At 33.3% G+C, this 20,903-nt stretch overlaps 3 protein-coding genes across 16 annotated transcripts in view; 1 reads left to right on the top strand and 2 right to left on the bottom strand.

The window, feature by feature from the left end:
* LOC119635568 (AF4/FMR2 family member lilli) overlaps positions 1 to 5,307 on the bottom strand; it is a 113,876-nt gene extending 108,569 nt beyond the window's left edge. For 10 of the 13 annotated variants that reach the window (XM_038030427.1, XM_038030429.1, XM_038030430.1 and 7 more), the window contains exon 1: positions 3,613 to 5,220. The gene's annotated coding sequence lies outside the window, so the exon portion shown is untranslated. Of the gene's footprint in view, positions 1 to 3,612; positions 5,221 to 5,292 lie in introns of those variants that run through there. The other 3 variants (XM_038030419.1, XM_038030420.1, XM_038030422.1) reach the window with 3 other exon arrangements.
* Positions 5,308 to 8,823: 3,516 nt separating this feature from the next.
* LOC119636031 (inorganic pyrophosphatase) lies at positions 8,824 to 13,248 on the bottom strand. The gene is made up of 5 exons (XM_038031104.1): positions 12,772 to 13,248; positions 10,551 to 10,669; positions 9,939 to 10,486; positions 9,376 to 9,485; positions 8,824 to 9,111 (listed from the first exon to the last, which is right to left on the bottom strand). The coding sequence occupies exons 1-5, from the start codon at positions 13,022 to 13,024 to the stop codon at positions 9,080 to 9,082; spliced, it is 1,062 nt and encodes a 353-aa protein (XP_037887032.1). The 5' UTR covers positions 13,025 to 13,248; the 3' UTR covers positions 8,824 to 9,079.
* A 2,326-nt stretch (positions 13,249 to 15,574) lies between these two features.
* On the top strand, positions 15,575 to 20,867 carry LOC119635883 (E3 ubiquitin-protein ligase ZNF598). Of its 2 annotated transcripts, none has more exons than XR_005247105.1 (6): positions 15,575 to 16,049; positions 16,110 to 16,255; positions 16,333 to 16,905; positions 16,973 to 18,176; positions 19,875 to 20,200; positions 20,283 to 20,372. XR_005247105.1 is itself a non-coding variant. In XM_038030905.1 (6 exons), exons 1-6 carry the CDS (start codon positions 15,822 to 15,824, stop codon positions 20,785 to 20,787), a joined length of 2,580 nt encoding a protein of 859 aa, XP_037886833.1. In that variant the 5' UTR covers positions 15,575 to 15,821; the 3' UTR covers positions 20,788 to 20,867. The 2 variants fall into 2 exon arrangements, 1 of the variants encoding a protein (XP_037886833.1); XM_038030905.1 differs by lacking the exon at positions 19,875 to 20,200 and adding an exon at positions 20,557 to 20,867 and having other exon boundaries at positions 20,283 to 20,480.
* The last annotated feature ends 36 nt before the right edge of the window (positions 20,868 to 20,903 follow it).

Here is a 20,903-nt window from a genome sequence, read left to right as displayed (position 1 = left end):
TACCTTTAAATAAAATGGGTCGAGTGGTTCCAATAAAGTATTATTATTATTATTATAAATTTAGCCAGAGAATAAATTCTAAGACTAAAGTCTTAAAAGCACTAGCATCTAGGGCTTTCGGTTTTTATTAAAAACTCTACCGCACTTGAGGTTTGAACCCACGACTATTGAGTTGCTAGTCGAGACTCTTGCCTACTCGGCCACTCAGGCGGATCCAATAAAGTAATACATTACATTGATATTGCGTTCTGTAGTTGATTTCAGAATACGCATAAGATTATGTTCCGAATGCGATTCTCGAATAAAGGAAATATTGAGGCAGTCACAAAGAATATGCGTTATTGTAATACGGCCAAGACGGGTACCAGTTTTTACTTGAATTTTCCCAATATAAAGAGAGATGGTTCTAGCGATAACACTGCAGATCCGCTACCGTAATTTTCTCTCTAGCTTTTCTTCGTTTCTTTGAAGGTCCAACTTTTCCATAACATTGTCCATAATTAGAGGGACGGAAGTAGCGGACTTTGCCGTTTGGTCAACTTACTCATTTGTCAATAAAGCAATACCTAAACTAGGTACCTAAAGCCTTTTAATCTTACAATTGCATCTTGCGATAGTATTCCTTAATTTATGAATGGTGCGAAACCGAGAGATTTGCGATAGCTTTCAACACAGTCAGACTACCAGGGACACTAACAGTTTGAGTTTTAATTCATACCTTAGAGGAAGCTTGTTTTAAAATTATCGAATTTCTCCATTGCTCCAAACGAACTTTGAAAATATTAATGAACAAATATTTTCCATTTCCATTTGTTTTTCTATTTCCAACATTGTTTACGCACGCAACTTACAAAAGCTTAGCCAACAAAAAAAAAGAAAAAACTCACTTTGTAGCCAAAAAAAACTAAATTTTCTACTTAATGCTGCGCTGATTTGAACGGATCTATTAAATTCCAGCACGATCACTAAGGAAATATATTTTAATGATTTTTATATCTCTTAAATAAATAATCACTTGAGATTTCTTAACTTGAATGTTTACATTTACATAATTCATTACATGAAACAAATGTGGAATACATTAGTTCTCACCTAGAATTCAAGGAGAAATTTCTACAACGAATATTAATATTATGGTAATTAAATCGATTCAGCGATTGCAACAATACTTCTTGAATGAAAAAACTGGATTATAATAAATTATGTGATCATTTCCAGACTTGCCGCCAGATGATTTCGTAAGTGGTTGCTATTGCTGAAAACTCATAGAACTCAGCGTTATGTTATACTTTAGCAACGAAATTAAAATGAACTGCGATTGAGGCAGTTATTAATTTGCGATATGGGTTCAGGCTGCCTGTAATCGCAAACAAAATTCGTTTCTTTCGCGAAAGTTTGGCACACGTTTTACGAAACAACAAAAATTACTGTCCGAAAATATGGTTTACATTTACCGAAAACTCCAATGTTAATGAAAATATTCCTTTGAACTACTAGACCGGTGGTCTAGGAGCATAAACAAGTATTTTGGGGTATAGAAAAATTGAAAGAACGCCTTTCTTGCTGATCTTAGGAGCTGATCAACTTTAGGATTTGAAATCAAAGCATGTGATATTTAGACGGCGTAATATTTTTACGCTTACACTGTAGACCATAAGCAGGCATCAGCTTTTTTTTTTTAAGCAAGTAAAAATACTATGGGGGTTTTATTGTAGATGATGATTGGCTAATGGCATCCGTTAGAAAACTTGAGTACACAAATTCTTAGAGAGTTTCATAATCGGAATGCATCTAAGCATATCCATACATTTGTGTGTCCATCTGTCCGTCTGCCCAATGGTCGCTTCCGTTCGCTAAAATGGAGCCATTGCCTACACATTTACAAAAGAATTTAAAAATTACCCAAACTTTTCAAAATACCGGCCTACAACGCCCACATTATGAATACCTATGCTTTTTGGGTTTCTTGCTTATTAATCTTAAAGTGTAACACACTTTATTCATATAACTTTCTCCACTTTCATTCTGAAAGTAGATAAATCGAGCCATACGCTTCCACATTATAGAGTATGAAAATTGCGTTCTCGGACTTTTTTTGTAATCGTGTTTAGGATAACCATGAAGGGCATAAAAAATTCGGTCAGGACCGAATATCACTTTTTTACTGTTTTAATTTACAAATATGGGATTCTTTTTACATTTTTGTGCAGTTACATCGAAATCACCCATAAAATATATAAAGATAATTACGACTTTTTCAGTTACTGAATAAACGAATAATAAGAATATTTCCGCTCTTTACAAACACTTGGCAAATTTTGTGTGTAAATTTTGCCATAGGTATGAAAGTGTTGCATCAATATTTTTCGCGGCAGTGCATCATGCACTTTCTGCTTTACGCTGGATACAGTTTAATAAAGATTTTAATGTGCCAAATATGTAAAATTTTCTGACAACTGACACATAAGGCATATGGTCTGGTTTCTTATTGAAAGTTCATTGTGTGGTAAACCAATGAAATGAATTTTCTTCCATTTTATAGTTGAATAAGAAGTTACACATTATCCTACATATACGTTGTGCATGTGTGCGTAGCCATGTACGTCCCAAGAGAATTTTTTTTATAACCTGTTCTTTAAATGTAAGGTCTATGCATCTATTCCATTAGTCGCTTGATTATTGCTAGGAAGAAAAGCATTTCTATAAACAGCAACTAGGGGAAGAAAATGCTTTGATTAGCGGCTTTATTTTAAGAAAGATCAAAAATGTAAATTAAAATATAAAAATAAACATAGAAAGGGAAAAATTAAAACCTCTGATTGTCTGGAAGCAAAATTTTCGTTTTTTTTTTCTCTCCTTTTGTTAATTAGCAAAAAAACTACTTACAAAAATTTCAAAAAAAAAATCTAGGTACTTAGGGAAAATTTGTTTGAAAAATGAAAACTCCTCTACAATACAATAATTGTGCGGAAAATTCATTAAAATGTTTTTCTATAAAGAATGAAGAAAACATTTTTGGAACTTGCGCAAAAACTTGAAGAGATGTTCCCAGTGTTTTACATAAAAAAGCAAACGAAGTGCACGCAACGCATATATATATATCGATGCATACGAATTGAAATGATGCATGCAGAAAACACATAGATTTTGAAGTCGAGAAACACGGATTCCGTATCTAGACAATTATTTTATCTATTATTCTCTAGTACGTTTGTTTTGTCCCTGCAATGATATAGAAAGCTGTATTACATACAGAATCAGGAGGAGCGTACATTCGATTTCATCAAAAGAAATTTGTAAGGAATTAATACTCATTAGTAGTTGGCAGACAATATGACGACGACTGTTCCCTTTAAGGTATGATAAAAGTTTCAAAATTGCGTGGCCGATAATTAATATTTTTTATTTTTTTTATTTTAAAATTGCAGCTATTAAGATTTCTCTTATTATCCCGCAAGCACAAGTGTTCATACATAATTACCTTAATTGAATGTCACTCTAAGCAACAAAGAACAAAACGGAGGGAGCGAGATGAAGGGGATTAAATAAAATGCCTGCGAAATTATTAGCTTTTGAAAGAAAAATGAGAAATTACTTTCAAGTAATACTTACGTATACTTTTTGACAGTTGATGTCAAATGCTTAGAGAAAAAAAATTTAGTAATTAATCCAAAAATTCTCATCTTATAAAACCAGGGCGCTGTACGCGAAGGTTATGTTGATGTTGATGATGATGATGATTATTATTATTATTGTAAAAATAAAAGAAATGGTGCACATTGGCAGAGAGCAGTAAACTACAATGGCAGAGTAAGTAAGTTAGAACTTCCTCCCTTTTCGTAATTCAGGCAGTAGCAACAACAGCAATAGCAATAGCAGCAGCAGCAGCAGCTGAAGTAAAAACAAAAGCATATAACAGCATTCCAGGCGGTAATTTAAAAGACACAACAAAAGAAAAATGTTGGTGACATTGTGTTTATGACAAGAAGAGCAGAACGAAAAATGGGGAGGTTTCTTCACACACGGAAGCTACCTTTTGTTGTTGGGCCCTTAAATTGTGAGAAAACAACCCCGCGCGTTATTAAGTCTAAAGTATGTAGATTTTTTACTGTTGCTTTAACAACCGCTCGACCAATACTGACTGCTTCTTTATTACACTGACACTATATCCTTATAGTTGCAACTTAATGATGTTTGTACACGTACAACAAACTCGAATGTACGCTATTGCGTATAATAAAATATTAATAATGTACGCAATATTCTTTACTTTCATGAAAAAAAATATTAATAATAATAATAAAAAAAAACTTTGCGGCTGAGAATTGCCTTGAGAAACTTATATTATACAGAACGGCTAAACAAATTGTTTGTTCGCAGCGATAAAACTTTCAAGCACCACCCGTCCGAATCTCACCAACTCTTATTCTTATTGTTGTTTATGTTGTACACATAGTTTTTTCTCTAATCTGCGTTCTGTTCAGACAGGATATACATACATATGCATATGTGTATGTATATGAAATATATTTGTTTTGTTTCTTTTATTGCTGCATACTGCTGTTATTTTTGTTGCTGTATACATAAACACAACTCAATGTCTGGGCTTTCATACTTTGCTTCTTTTTTTTAATAAATCTTTTTTTTCACAATCTTTAATAATTGTCTTAAAAACATCTTTTAAACGCTTCTTTCATTTCTCTAAGTTTAATGTGTATACAAGAAAAAATTTACAGTTACTTACAACTGTAATTTTCAGTTTCTTTTTTTCCACTTTTGCAGTTCAATTCATATTTGTTTTCTTATTTTTTTTTCTTTTCATCGCAATCTTAATAATATCGTCTTCGTTTATCCAACAATTCAAGTGAATAATTATCAGCCAAATTTTAATAAAATTAATGTTTTATGAGTTAGTGAATTAGTAAATTAAATAGATATTGAATTTTCCTTATTCCAGATCACGCGCGATACTTGCACATCTTCTTCGTTCAAAATTCAAAAAAACACTAAAAAAAAAATGTCACTTTTCGACTGAGCGAATTGTCTGCAAATTCGTTTTTGATTCTCTTAAATACATTACGAATGGTTTTGTTTTCTTTCGCAACTTTAATATTCTTTTCATTCTACCTGAAAGAGCAATCAGAGTAATAAAATCAATTCAATCCAAAATCAGGTCCGTTTGCATTTATATATTATTTATTACTAAATATATTAAATATTTCTTAATTAATTAATCATATGTAAAAGTATTTATTATGCGCTAATATTTCTATTTTATATATATTTACGCACAAGCTTTCGCGAGAAGAAATTTAATCTTTGAATTCAGTTAAATTACGTATATATTCACTCAAGCTCCCGGGATATTTACACATCTTTACCGTTCAAAAGACAAATAATGACAAATTGAAAAAATTGACAAAGTAATGCCAATCATTTTTTTCGTTCATTTCTTTTTATTTAGTATAAAACACAGAGATGGCAATAAAATAAGAAATGTACAGAAAAGTCAATTTTACTCTCAGAAATTTGATTTGATATTCTCAGCATTTTCTAGGGCCTGCATAAGAAATATACAGCAAAGTCAATTTTACTCTCAGAAATTGAAATTTGCGGTCTCACCATTTTTTTAGGGCCTGCATAAGTAGTGTACCGCAAAGTCAATTTTACTCTCACATGCTTCAAGAGAGACTACAAAATTTTTATGTTTATATTCATGTAAGCAGTTGAGAAAAAGTGGTGTAATTCTCTCTATTCTTACTTTATTTCTTCTCTCTTTTTCAGCAACTGTCACTTACACGCGTTAAAGGCGACCAGATTTCAAATTTGGGGCTCCGTTTCGTATAATTTTTTAAATAATTGCGTTTGCTTTTTATTGCGGTGAAGACGATGATGGTAATATGTTGGTCGTAATATATTTAAATTATTTAGCAGCATTAAGGTAATACTGGCATTATTCTTGTAAAATTTTACTTGCTCTGTTATTGCAAAAATTTGTTTCCTCAGAGAAAGAGGAAATATATGAGAATATTACTGCTGAGTACGGAATTGACTCCAATAATAAGAAAGGCATTGAATTTTTTAGCTTAAAGTTTTCTTTCGCTTACGTGCATATTGTTTATCATTGAAGCTGTCAAAAATATACGATCAGAAAAGTATACTATACGACCAGAAAAGTATACTGTACGACCAGAAAAGTATACTGTACGACCAGAAAGAAAGAATTCGTGTAAAACAAGTGTATTGGCAAACCGTGTTATTTACAAATATATACACAAATATCTAAACAAATATTTATTCGTTTAGTTTATTCATTTTAATCGAAATATTCGATTGGAAATTAAATATAATCAACGAAAATCGAATTAATTAAAAGAAACGTTGAAGATCCGACGTAGAAAAGCCAGCATTAGGGTCGTTTTCGTAACTACGATTAAAGCTGGCATTGATACGCTTCCATGCCCACTCAGTGCAAGTAAAGTCCCCATTGCCTCTACTTATCAACGCTCTTTGGCAGGGAGAGTACATGCTGAATACATGATTGCATTTTATAAGCTGCACAATGCATAGTTTAATAAGCATAGTTGTATTAAGTGGTTTTACTTAAATACAAAATAAAATTTATTATGTCATTTGTGTGTCTTTCTTCGTTCATTTCTTCTCTCTAGGGAAATATTTACCATATTTTTTCATGTTAAATGTCCTCAAATAGATGACCTTTTCTGTTCCAAGTTTCTGACTTAGCGAAAAGAGCGAAGACTATTTTTCAGTTACATGACTACTCTCTAGCCCTCACTTTCTGAAATGTAATATTTGCTATTAGGTGCCTGAGGAGAAAAATCGTTATAGATACCGCGCATAGACTTATCATACGTTTTCTCATTTAAAAGGTACAAAGCGATACTTATGTCTGAAAAAAAACAATGGCAAAAAGATTTTAAGTAATTCATAAACGCTATGTACACTCTAAACTCGATCACATCTATGTTGTCAAAGAAAGTTACATGTACTTATGAACCTGTTATATATCAATATTTGTAATGTAAATTTGATGTATATTTATGAAAATCCAGCTCGGCAACGGCTGGTAAGAGAATTACATTTTCCCTCGGTATTGTTTTATTATTACGACTACATTAAAATGTTTAATACAATTCTTTTATAGAGTTACGACAACTTTTAAGTAAATACTTCTGTGACGCACTGCCAAATATGACAATACGAAAATTTTGTAACTAAAAATATATTACTTTTCTAACTTTCCTAACATCATAATTATTATTTATTATTACATACTATTTAAAAAAATGCATATTAAAGTTGCACGTATTGAATAAACTAAGTAAATGTAGCTGTATGATGCTTGCAGTACCTTCGAAAATGTGTGGATCCGTTCGGGTTAATAAAACAACAGAACTCTTCTAAACAACGTCAAAAATAACAAGTCAAAAAATGTGGCCGTCACATATTATTTAAGTTTTTAATATCTCTGTTTTTAGACGTTAACATCCAAATGCCTTAACACCTCTGCGAAATAGCAGAAGAAATAGACACCCGAGATAAGAGTAGAACAGGTAACGATAACATACCTGATTTAGATATGTGAAGCTTATCGTTTTAATACATATATTAACTCATCAAGCTGACTTTCCACGACAACGTCGTCCAGACGAGCTTCGACGAAATTCATTCAAACGGGACGACAACATACAATAAAGAGGAGAATAAACTCGAAGAATGCGGGTACCACAACAGCAGAGTAAAGAGGAACGCTAAGAATAAAACAAGCAAACTTCTGACGACTCCGTTGCAAAAGCGTACATACTTTTGCCCAATAATCACATGTTTTTGTTCCATTCCATTGTCATGTGACATTGCATTTGTTGTCTTCACATGATATCTATAAACTTCAAAGATTTAGTTTGATAACTCACTTTAAGCAATGTTTTAAATTCAATACTGGAACAATATGTTTAAACGAAAGCATAAAGGACCAATTATAAAAATAATAAATTAGAATTATATATAAAACTATCCAAAGAAGAATTGGTTTTCCTGGCATGCTTATTTAAGGAGAATTTCAAATGAAGGGGAAAAAACGTACGTATTTACACATCTAAAAGATTGTTGTTAAAGCCGGTAAATACAAATATAAATCTAACGCAGCGGTAAGAAATTATCGCAATAATAAGAACGAATGGCGAACGTAACGAAGACACTTTACCAAACTTGAGTTCTGAGTTTTACCCCAGCTATAAATAATCGTTTCATATATTTACTTATTATATCTGTTTACCTATTTTAACAATAATTAAAAAAGTGCCCCGTGTCTAGATCAAACAGAATATTTCTTATTGTAAAAATAAAGGCGATTAATTTTGAGGCATCGGATGCGAAATATTGATGAATGAGTTTTGGCTAGTTCAAAGCAGAACATAAAATACAGGTGAACGTGTTCGAATTTTGAAAATACACACCACCAACCAATCGGGGTTTATTGGTAAAAAATATTTTAATAGTAGATGTAAGTTATTATAGTGGCAATGGAAGTCGCAAATAAAAGAGTCTTTTTACCGAGAAAGAAGGATGTCTGCATTACGTTAAGGAAGAAAGGAAGGTTTGTTAAGTAAAAGAAAAAGAGGGAAATTTTCTTAAACCAAAGAAAGGAAAAAATCCCGTGGCGGAAAATAGAGAAAGGAATACGCGTTCACGGCTATATAACGGGGAAAAAGAAATTCTCGAAGGAATCCTCTTGATAATTCATCCTCTTTTAATAATACTTCAGACGAAGGAAATACAAGATTATCTTTAAGAACAATTGTATTGGATGTCTCCAGGCTTGTAACATTTTGCTTTATTAATTGCTCAAAAGAAATCTGCTAAAAAAAAATATGTTTGATAAGATTTTTCAAATATATTGTAGATTGTGTGAATGTGTGCAAAAGCATAAATTGCCACTAGGGCTAGAATTGCAACAAGAAATGCTTTAATGATTTTCCTACGCCGGATACGTCTTTTGAAGTACAATATACGAAAAATATTTTTCACAGTTAAGGACATTTTTACCATCAGTTGTTGTTCACTTCAAATGAATGAAATGCCATTTGTCGACTGAAAAAAGAAAGATAAATACGATAAAAACCGATACAACACTCTTTATTAAAATAAGTAACTAAAAAAGCTATAGGGTACAAAATAAAAAATAAAACTATACGACCCATAAAAAGATTAAAACAAGGAAACAATAAAACTAAATAGCATGGAGTTTATAAATTAAATCAGGCTTAAGCACCAAACAGCCAAATGAAACATGAAGGTAAGCAGTAATCTTCTATAGCTTGCAGTAGTGTGTGTTTTGCAAGTAATATATCTTACCTGTATCCGATATTTCTTGGGCTATACCGCCATCAGGGGCTTCTTTATAAATGTTTCCAGCCTCTTCTGCGGATATGTGGAACGGAGACTCTGCATTAGTAGTATTTAAGCTAAAATAAAGACGATCGGAAACGCTATAGTGAAACCCGGCCCACGATTAAGTGCCCTACACCACTTTGCTTAGGACAATTATTCATATAACGATTTATCAAAATAAGTCTTTGAATGGTTGAAAAAGTGGGCCAATCCAAACCATTTTCAACAACGTCCGCCCTTGGACCAAAACACATCAAGGCACCAAAATTTTATCAAAGTATCTGAAAAATGACGAACGATAGACTACACAAGAATGCAAGGCAGACAGACATACGGGCGGCCAAGCTTAAATCGAAGGAAAAAATGATTCTGAATCGATCAGTACAATAGAAAGGTGGGTTTATCTCAAGTTCTTCTGGATGTTGCATACATACGCACACACTTAATATATCATTGTAAAACCAGTGGTATAGGGTATAATCAATACCAAAGTTCGATTCAGACGAACTTTCCGTAAATCAGCTTACCATGAAATTGTACTTCCTTCTATTTTACATTTAACTAAACCCTGCCAAAATTTATGAACTTCCGCTACCACGTCAGTGGCGAAAGCAGCATTCTTGGCGTCACCATTAAAAGCAAATTGATTTTCTGGTTTACCATCGGGTATCTTGTATATTTTAAACCATTCGACAGTGGCACGCAGCAAGCCCGGAAAATATACATCAACATCTTCAATATCGTTCAGTTTTTCAGCCAGCGGATCCTTAACATCGATTGCAATAATTTTCCAATCGGTTTCCCCTTCGTCGATTAGAGCAACTGTGCCCAAAATTTTTACTTGTATAACTTCTCCACGTTTAGCTACACGGTATCCAATTTCGAGGACATCAATCGGATCATTGTCACCTTTGCAGCCAGTCGTGGGTTCTATGTGATCAGGATTCTCCCAAGTTTGTGGAAAGGCACCATAATTCCATATGTAACCCTTATGAGGGAAGCAATTTGCTACAAAACGTAATTTGTCTTTTTTTATATCCTGCTTAATGGGATTCATTGGGCTCTGCATGTTAATCTAATAGTGACGAAAAGTTTTAAGTTAATTATAAAAATTAAAATTTTTGCTTTAGATGTATTACCTCCATTTTGGCATTCGTCCAACGTGGTATCTCCACGACCATATTATATATACCTTTCTCCTTATTGGCAAATAACGGTATATCATGCAAAGGTGAGAGGGGTTTGCCGCAAACGGATTCTAAAAAAAAAAAAGAAGAAAACATTACAGAGGAAATAAGAGGCGCACAAATTTTCATTTACCGTAAAGTCTTTACTTTTATAGCGAGCAATATTTAAACTAAATATTACCGTTTAATAGAAGATGAAAGAGTTAACTTTCCGGATTAAGCGTCAATATCAAGTCCATAATAACTTGTTAGTATCAGTTTCTTACTTTTTCGCTCTTTTCAACTTTACTATGATGAAATTTCACAGGATTTGCACGACATTTTTTAAAAACTTTCTTATCTTATCTCACAAAAATCCAACTAAATACAGGCTTGTTCTCTGCGCGCGACTTTATTCTACCATCGAAAACTATAAATAACATGTGTAGTTTCCGCTTTTAATATTCATCAATACGCTGCAGACATTCCTAGAAGACGAAGGTTGTTGTACGTTCGTCAATCCAAGAAACATTTTCAGATCGAAATACAATTAGAATGCTGAATCTTAACGTAAAAGGAGGCCTAACAACGGTGATGGTCAGAAAGAAGTGAGGAGAGCGAAAGCAAGGCACCGCAGTCCGGAAAGTTCATTGTCAACCGGTAGTCGTGATGCTTTTACCGACCGAGCAATGTAGCTACGACATACATCAGTCGTAATTAAAATATCATTTATCGCACTGAAAATTAAACCGAGGTATGCCGGCTTCATATAAAAATTTAAATGGAAACAACGTAAAATTCGCATAAAATCTGAAAAGGTGATGATGATATGCTTCCAAAAAGCTAATGTATGGAAAACTAGCAACTAAGTATTGTAAATGTACCATAATGAGAGTGTTCTTTTTCCAACAATTGCTAAAGCAATAAGGCATTGTCACGTACCTTCTTATATATATTTACATATTTTCCTACGCAATGTAATAATTTGCTCAACTACTCTTTAATAAATTGGCTAAAATATCAGTAATTAACTGCCTACATTACGTCACGTTACTTGCATTACTCAAGAGGAATTGCCAAGGACAGCTGCCATTAGGTAAAAAATTAATGTCCTGACAAACGACATTTTATTGCAGGCTATTGATTTTTTTTTGGTTACATCATGTGCTTGGCTTGAACTAAAAGCCCACTAAAAGCAAAATAACAACCGTTTTACTAATATAACATGTCTTTGCCATTACTTCCACAGGATTTATCCTGGGTATGTCAATATATTTAGCGGGCAAAAATATTTCTAAAATATGTATGTTTGACATAAGCATCGGAGCCGTTTCCATGCTTTCTTTTAAAAACCTTAATTCTTACACATCAGTTTTAATTCGATTTGTAGCAGGGAACGAGAGAAACGTTTGCATTGTCACTTTCTACAAACGCACTTGCCTTCTGCGGAGAAAAAGTCGGGAAGGACGGCAGCGTGGTTTTAAATTGTTGTTGAGAAGATTTTAACCACAATTTCACAAAATGGCCTTGAATGTAGAAAGTATCATAAGTGAAAATGAAAATCTATTTTGAAGATTTCATTGCGAAGATTTTGATATTCGATCTACCGCTGCCGGCGAATTATAACTTCATTATTGTTCTCTGGGAAAGCTGGAAATTGTAAACCAGTTTTATGTTCACTGAAAATTCATGAATTTTTCATAGGAAATTATTTACCGACTTTATAATTATTCATGATTGCCGTGGCATTCTTTTCCCTCTTGTTGAATTAAAAAAGGTTGCAAATTTATTCGATATATCATCGTAAACCTTCTCAAAGAACTTTCTACATTGGACATTATCGATTGGAAGAAAAGGTACCAAAAATGCTAATCAAATCATTAATTATTAATAAAATATTCTTTCGCAATGTGAGAAATGTGTTATTCAGTATTGGCAAGAAAAACGAAAAAATTAGTTGCTTCATAATTAAATGCTTCACAAGCACTTTATTGCTTAGTTTTTTATAAAACGTTTACACACATGCTTACTATATCTGTTCTATCAGCTAATTGTCTGCCCGCATACGTCATAAAGTCTGCTCTCCTCATTGTTATCAATATTATCGTTAAATTGCATAAGCAAACAAATGCACGTTCAGAAATCAAACACTAATTAATGGTCAATGTCAATGAAAAAAAAGGCTTTTACTTACGGAAATAAATGCTATAAGCAGTAGAGTTCGGAGTCCCCTTTTCTATAATCTCGTATATTGGCATTTTTGTTAATGTTTTTCTCAATAATCCTTGCGTAAAGCACAAATTTTTAATCGCGGTTGTTGTCAAGTTAAGTTTTATTATAGAATTTGCTGACGACGGTATAATTCCAAAAGCCGGTTTACAAGAAGACACGCGAAACCTTCTCGACTGTATATTTGTCAATAAAAAACTTTTACTCACTTTGGCCATAACAAAAAAACAATTTCCAACAACAATTTTCAATAAACCATTATATACAGTTGTATTCTTCTGGCAAACACGTTCTCCTATGCTGCAAATAAATTATGGCAAAACCAGCGTCAACACTGATGCAATGTGAACAGTCGAGAATGTGAATTCACAATAATCTTTTTAATTCGCTTCTGTCTTATGTACTTTTCGATTTTCTCGAGGTTTTTTAATTCTTATAACCTGTAATAAAGTGTTTTATACCTTCTCTAACTGAGCCTTTTAAATTTATATATATATTTATTAAACATATATTTGTTTCTTTACTACTGTATTCACCGATATTCTCATTATGGCACTCTTTTGCTCTCATTTAATACATTAACAACATTACTATATACGAAAGTTATAAAAATTATAATTTTTAAATAAATATTTTTTTACAAATAGATTTTTTTCATTTTGGACACATGAGAAAATGGTGTGTCGGCAGAACCCAGAATTAAAAAATTGAAATTATTACATTGCGAAAATTTACTGGCGACTTAGTGTAAGTTTTTTCGGTCTAAGTTTTTTTGGTGTACGTTTTTTTGGTCAAGTTTTTTTGGTATAGGTTTTTTTGGTATAAGTTTTTTTGGCGTAAGTCTTTCTTTGTGTAAGTTTTTTTTGTGCAAGTTTTTTTGGTGTAAGTTTTCTTGGTTAAAATGTATTTCTCTGACCATGCTGGCAAATTATCTGAAATTCCGTTTTCTGTTTTTTCTGTTTTTCTTGCGTTCATTTTGTATTAAGGTGACCACAATCGAATTTTTAAATATGAATAACTTTTTAAATTTTTTACAAATTAAACTATTGATAATTTTTATTGTAGTTTTCGACAAATTCACTAAAAACAAAGCAAAAGAATCGTACGTGTGAAAGCCTTAAGTTAACCATAAATATCGCGGTCACTTTAAACGCTGCATGTAATGGGAAATTGTTAGCAAAGCGTTTAAGTAAACGAGTTCTAGCAAAAGGGTTATAACCAATTTATAATTAACACAATTTAATTTTATTTATTTATATTAGTTTATCATATTCTTAAGCAAAGAAAACTACATGTTACTAAATAAATTTCCTTTTTTTATTTTAGTAAAATCAACGCAAATACAATGAGTTTTTAATAATATAAGTTTGTAGAACTATAGAGTTTATAAACTTATACAATTTTTAATTTTAATTTAAGTTGGGTCGATCTCCCAACAATGTAGAAACAGTAAGTATTGTATTTTTCATTTCAAAATTTTTATTGTTCTTCTCCTTATTCCTAGTTAGAAGAGCGCAATTATATGGATGTCAAGGATATCAACAATAGAGTGTTATTGCCGTCTTTCCAGTTTAGTAACGACGAGAACAGCAAGGTTTTTAAGTGTTTAACTGTTTTTTCAAAGAAAGAAAGAACTTTCAAATCTGCCTATTAGTCTGCTGCATTTAAAAGCATTATTATAGGTCCGAGAAGATATTCATACCCTTACCCTCAGTATTTTCACAGGGTTGAAGAAATACGATGATATTATTCAGCATACTAAAGTCATATAAACTGATTTCAAGATTTGGAATATTTTTGGCACCCAAATCAAAAGCATTTTTAAAAACCTAGTTCTTAACTACCGTTGGATCAGCGGGTAAGCAGCTCACCCGACACCATTGCCGGCCATCCTCGATTCTTTATTGTTTTCAGTAACATGAAATAATAATTTCAAAGACATTTTCATCTACAATAATCGATTCAGACGCAGTCTCAATAAGTAGATAGGCTGCTTTGTTTTAGCTGTTATGGATACTATCTCGGGGAACATTTACCAAAAAGTCAGAAGTAAAACAAGGAAAAATTCTTTATTATATATTTTTAAAAATGAGTTTACGAGATTGTAAATTAAAACAATAGTATAATTTTTCACTTGAAAATGAAATCACTAAAGATTTATATCAATTATTATTTTTTCTTTTAGTTTTATTCCTTTACACTGAAATAGGCGAATTTTTCTTTTTTTCCGCTAATACAGAAAAAGACACATCAGAGAAATGTTCAGCAGCCGTTTACTTAAATATGTTGCGTTAATTGCCATTGGAGAATTTACTAAAGTTATTAAATATTAAGAAAATACAAAGTTATTTATTTATATAGTTATTAAATGTATTTGTGATATATATGTATATTTTGTTTCGCCATTTAAAACTTTGCCTTTTTATGAGTAATATTCGCTGTGACTTGTGTTTCTTATGAATGAGTTTTTATGAGTAAGTTTGATAAAGTGTCAATGTTGAGAGCTGCCAAATTCAGAAGATAAACTATTGCAAATACAGCGACGTATGTTTTTTAGGAAAAGTAGTTTGCAATATATATTGAGAAATGAAAGTGAATTTTTGATTGTTTTTACTTAAACTCTTACCCAAACAAACCAATTTTAAAATTGCTTCCTGGGTATTAAAAGTATTTATTTTTATAAATCTTAGCACGTAAAAAATTGAAAATTGACAACTCTATCAGATAACAGCAGAGCAAAAAGTACGAATAAGAAAAAGAAATTCCATGCTGACAAGTGAAGGGTTTTCATTACTAATAATTCCAAGATTATTGAATTTTAGTTTAAAAACAAGTTAAAATTTTGTACAATTTCGCATTCGTTCAGAAATTTATTGATTTGCGGAAGCGCATCAGTTCGGGATTATATAGTTTGAGTACATAGCTCTGACGGAAGCACACTTGACGAATAACGGAATCGGAATCCATATTAAAAGTATATCATCCTGCGTATTTTCAAACAGGTCAACCACAACAATGAATAATAGCAATCAAATTACTCGAGGTGATGTCAAAAACAGCAATTCCTCTCAGTTACTGGGATCTGTTACCACCGATGATAACGCCTGTGTGGTGTGTTTTAAGAACGTGGATATCTATTCTATCGGTGAGTGTGATCATCCAGTGTGTTACGAATGCTCGACACGTATGCGTGTATTGTGTCAGCAAAATGAGTGTCCAATATGTCGACAAGTTTTATCCAAGGTCAGTGATCAATGCATATTATAGTTGAAAAAGTTATTAAAATATTGGTTGTGTTCTTAGGTCATATTTACTTATGACAAATTGCCTTATCGAGAGTTGGAAGCTAAAAATAGGTCCGAATATTACAGTAAAAAGTATAAAATCGGTTTCTATACTTGTGAGATTCAACAAAAATTTTTCGAATTGCTAGACCATCCTTGTCCAAAGTGAGTTTATTTGTTCCTAATTACTTGACAGCGCTGGAGAACTTTTACTAAATTCTTTTTGATTCTGCTTTAATCAGATGTAATGTTCCACCTTATCGAACTTTTCAAGGCCTGCGTAATCATGTACGGAAAGAGCATGATTTATATTTTTGTGACATTTGCGTGGAACATTTAAAAATATTTACCTTCGAGCGGCGCTGCTACACTCATGCTGAACTAGATATGCATCGCATTAAAGGCGACACAGATAATCGCTCACATCGCGGCCATCCGTTATGCGAATACTGTAACAAACGTTATTTAGACCGGGATGAACTCTTCCGTCATTTGCGTCGTGAGCACTATTTTTGTCATTTTTGTGATGCTGACGGCTGCAATGAATTCTATCGCGATTATACTGCTCTGGCTGTACATTTTCGTCAAGACCATTATTTGTGTGAAGAAGGTAAATGCGCTACCGAAGAGTTTACTGGGGCCTTTCGCAGTGAAATCGATTATAAGGCTCATGTTGCTAACGTGCACGGTAAATCAATGAATAAGCAGCAAGCCAAGCAAACACGTACCTTACAATTGGAAATTACACTGGGACCACGCAGCTCAGGACGATCAGGTCAAATGGAACAAAATGTGGCAAACATGAAATCAAGAGGGTATATAAAAACAATGGGTTCTACTTCATAACGTATTTAATTAAATTATAAATTTTTAAACTATTAGAAACAATGGCGCAGTTAGTCATGAATCTGAAACAACTCTAATACATCACAATAACAGCCAACAACAGCAGCGTATTGATCCTTGTAATGAAGAAGAATTTCCCTCATTAGCTGGGGCGAGTAGTGCTTCTAACGTGTCCTTAACACGCCCACCGCCGCCTTCAATGTTTAACCGTAGTCGCATGTCTGGTTTGGCAAGAACAAAAGAAAACTTCCCTGCTTTATGTGGCAATGCCAGCAATGCAGCTCGCACGCAGCAAAACACTCTTCCCATATCGTCAATGTTAAGAAAACAACCCACGCCTGCCACTGGGGCTATACCACGAACTACTACTCCCACAAATGTACCTTCAACCAACAATAATGGTAGCAGCATGGTTATTCATGTATCTAATCGTCCCAATATCACAGCTGCAAGTACAAACAAGAAACCCTTCACTATAGATTTTCCAGCCTTACCTAGTGGAAAAATGAAAAAGCAAACAGGCGGCGCTAAGCCACTAGTGGATGAAGATGTAGCTATTCCTGGAGTTCAAGTCCCAACGGGCGTAGTATCGGCTAAACATCGTACCTTAATGGATGGCTATGTTTCTGTGGCCAATCCAACTAATTTCCAAAAAATTCAAATGGTCCAAAAGGACGACTTGGACAGCAACGCTCGTAAAGAACTTGAAGCTAAAAATGTTCCGAAGCTAACCAATCAAGATTTTCCATCTTTAAGTGGCACAACATCAGTTCAATTAACTCAATCAGCTACCTGGGTGAAAGCAGCTTTCAATGATAAAAGGCAAAAGGATGTGGAAAATCGCAAAAATAAGATTGCTGCTGCTCCCATTTTACAAAAAAGCCTAAGCAATACAAGTCAAAACATATTAATAGACAATAATGGAAAAAAGGAGAAGAAATCCAAAGAGAAGAAAACGAAAGAACGCAACAATAACAATGAAAATAAAAATATAAATAACATTAATTTAGCTAATGGGGAAAAATTAAATACGAATCAAACGGCTTTACGACTACCGCCTGGGTTTGGGAATCAAAATGAATCAATTAAACCGCCGCCAGGATTCCAGGGGAATGTAATCGTAAATTCCGTGGCCAAATCGCCAAATAATCTTACATTTACCAGCTCGTTGGGTGAAAGTTATAGTATTTTAGCTACTCATAGTTATACACCACCACCAGAGGCCTTACAGCGTAATCAGGTAAATAGTAATATGTTTGAAAACAACGACTGACATATATTAGGCATTTCAAATGTTTGTAACGCGCAGCGAGACATCCTGGCCTATTTATAATAAAAATGCATTCTCGGAACTGTCAAATCACATTAATGTACGGCATTTGAAATCTGGTTTTTATTCAATTTCTGATATATCTTCAAACGTAAAACCACGCTTTGCTACCGATAATTACTCTAGGGTAGAAATTCGAATATAAAGCGCAAGAAAGCAAGACTTGTTGAAAATACCATATTTTAGGAGCATTTTGTTAGACCTAAATTTAAGGACAATTTTTTCAGGCTTAGGTTAGGTATAACTTTATTAGTATTAAGAGAAATTTTATACAAACCACTGACCTGTTGCATTGCAAGTGACGATAATGTGTTCATTGCGTAGACAAGCAAAAGAATACTGAACTGTGTTAAGGCTTTATCGAAACGTCTTAGTTAATGAAAAGTTAAGTGACGATTAGTGAAAGTATTAAAATTAGGTTACGGCAATTGAAATATATAATAGGTAAGGCCGACCAAAGTGTGCATGAATCTATCAAAGATCACCCAAAATCTGGATTGAAATGAATGGAAATGGAATAAAATATCTTTGACACATCAATTTATCGCACTTTACCCAAGCCCTTGCTATCCTTTTTTCCATGAATTGTGCGTGGGATTGTAATAGTCAGGTTCATCTTCAAATACTCCTGATGTGAAGGTCACCTAATGCAACAGACGCGCAATTCAAAAAGCCTGCGATAAGTGACATTCCTACAAAAGTACTATTTTTAAAAAGCCCTCTGTCTTTCAAACATCTTCCATTCGGTTAGAATTTCCAATCACCGAGAAAGGATGTTTGTTCTCAATAAAATAAAATCTAAAACTAGAAAGGTATTAGATTAATTAATGCATTTATAAAATGTACATCAATTTCTGCTATCACTCGTGCTGATGTTTGCCTATAAGTCAAATTTAAAATAAGTAAAAGCACTATTATGAGCTACGACTAACCATTAAATATGGTACACTACTATGAGAACTTTTCAAAATTATGCGTTATAAGGAAGATGGTCGAAAAAGAGGTCCGATCCGAACCATTTTCAAAAGGGCACTTCCTTGTACCAAAACATATCAGTGCACAAAATTTCATCAAAATATCTAAAAAATTGTGACCTGCAGGTTGAGCACAAAAAACAAGACAGAGAGACTGACGGACAGATGAGCTTAGATCGATTCAGAAAATGTGTCTATCTCAACTGCTTCTGGGTGTTGCACAAATCTACACAAGCATAAACCCTTGTACCATAAGTGGTGTAGTGTACAACAATGTAATCCATTGGTTGTAGATTCCAATTTGGTAACATTAACCACCTGGCTAGCTAAAAAATCTAGCTCAATGTGGTTCTACCCAGGCACAATGGGCAGAGTGCAGAAGGAAAAGAATGTACATGGCGAAGTATAAAGTCGCAAAGTTACACCGACGGGCGTTGCACCAACTCCACGATGAGAATGCCCATCAGAAGATATCTCTGAAGTGCCTGACCTGGAATTTGGGTTTTGATTTTGTCTCGGACACATATTTCATTCCAATGTTAGTTGTGAACCTACAAGGTGCTCTATCTACATACTACTGAAAAAAACAAAAACGTTATAATAAATGTTTTTATTGATCGAACATTTACAATAGTTTGCCCAGGACTCAGTACCATCTGACGATAAAAGGGATGGGAAGCGGCGGTGAGTTAACCGAAAGTTTGTCTCGTTACGAGAGACATAAAAGGAATAGGTACCCATACCGCTCGAAAGTACTTCATCTTATCGCCTTCATCTCAAGAGACAGACGAGCGGACGAAGCGACACATAACTCCGTGTCCAGTTACTTACAAACCACATAATCTACAAAATCAGACGGACGAAAACCGAAGCAAAAATCTTGAAACGACATACATCTTAGGGAGTCTGTTATGGATTGGGAAGAATTACTAGTGCCCAGGTCAAACGCATGTATGCCTTGTGTGTATCTGTGAGCGGCAGATATTCGACAAATATTACCCAATTAAATATAAAAAAAATGCATTTTTTTCGTTTTCCATAGAAATTAGTTGGATATTTTAAGGAAACTCTAAAAACACCTGAAGCTTTAGAGGAATTCCGGCATATTTCTCAGAAGTTTCGTGAAGGTACTTATAAAACTCAAGCTTATTACGAACACTGTCAAGCAGCTTTAAAAGATAAATTCGATAACGTATTTCCCGAACTTTTGGTTTTACTACCGGACATCAGTAAGCAACAGGTAACCTTGAAAAAAAATGAAAAAAAAAAATGTAAATCTAAATTTAAATTTATTGATAAACAACATTTTCATAAAGGCTTTGTACTTGGTGCACAAACAACAATTAAACACCTTATCACCAGTACAATGTAAAGCACTGCCTAAATTACACGTTTGCGTCACTTGCAAGCAAGTGCTGTCGCATAATGATTTGGATATTCATCGTAAAATGCATGAACTTAAAGAAAATTTCCCTCAATTGAACGGTAGCCTCAAAAAGTCACATGCTGCCGCTGTTGCTGCTGCTACCGCCACCAAAACACAGTGAAAAATCGAAATGCAAAAAAAAATCCTCTCTTTTTAAATCAAACAATTATCTTTTTTTTTTTTAATAATTTCAAAATTTTTTATTTGCATCCTTAAAAAAATAACAAGACAAAAAAA

The sequence above is a fragment of the Glossina fuscipes genome, unplaced genomic scaffold (assembly GCF_014805625.2).
Source record: "Glossina fuscipes isolate IAEA_lab_2018 unplaced genomic scaffold, Yale_Gfus_2 27, whole genome shotgun sequence".
Lineage (NCBI taxonomy): Eukaryota > Metazoa > Arthropoda > Insecta > Diptera > Glossinidae > Glossina > Glossina fuscipes.
Note: the sequence above shows the minus strand (reverse complement) of the source record. Positions and strands in the feature narration are given on the sequence as shown.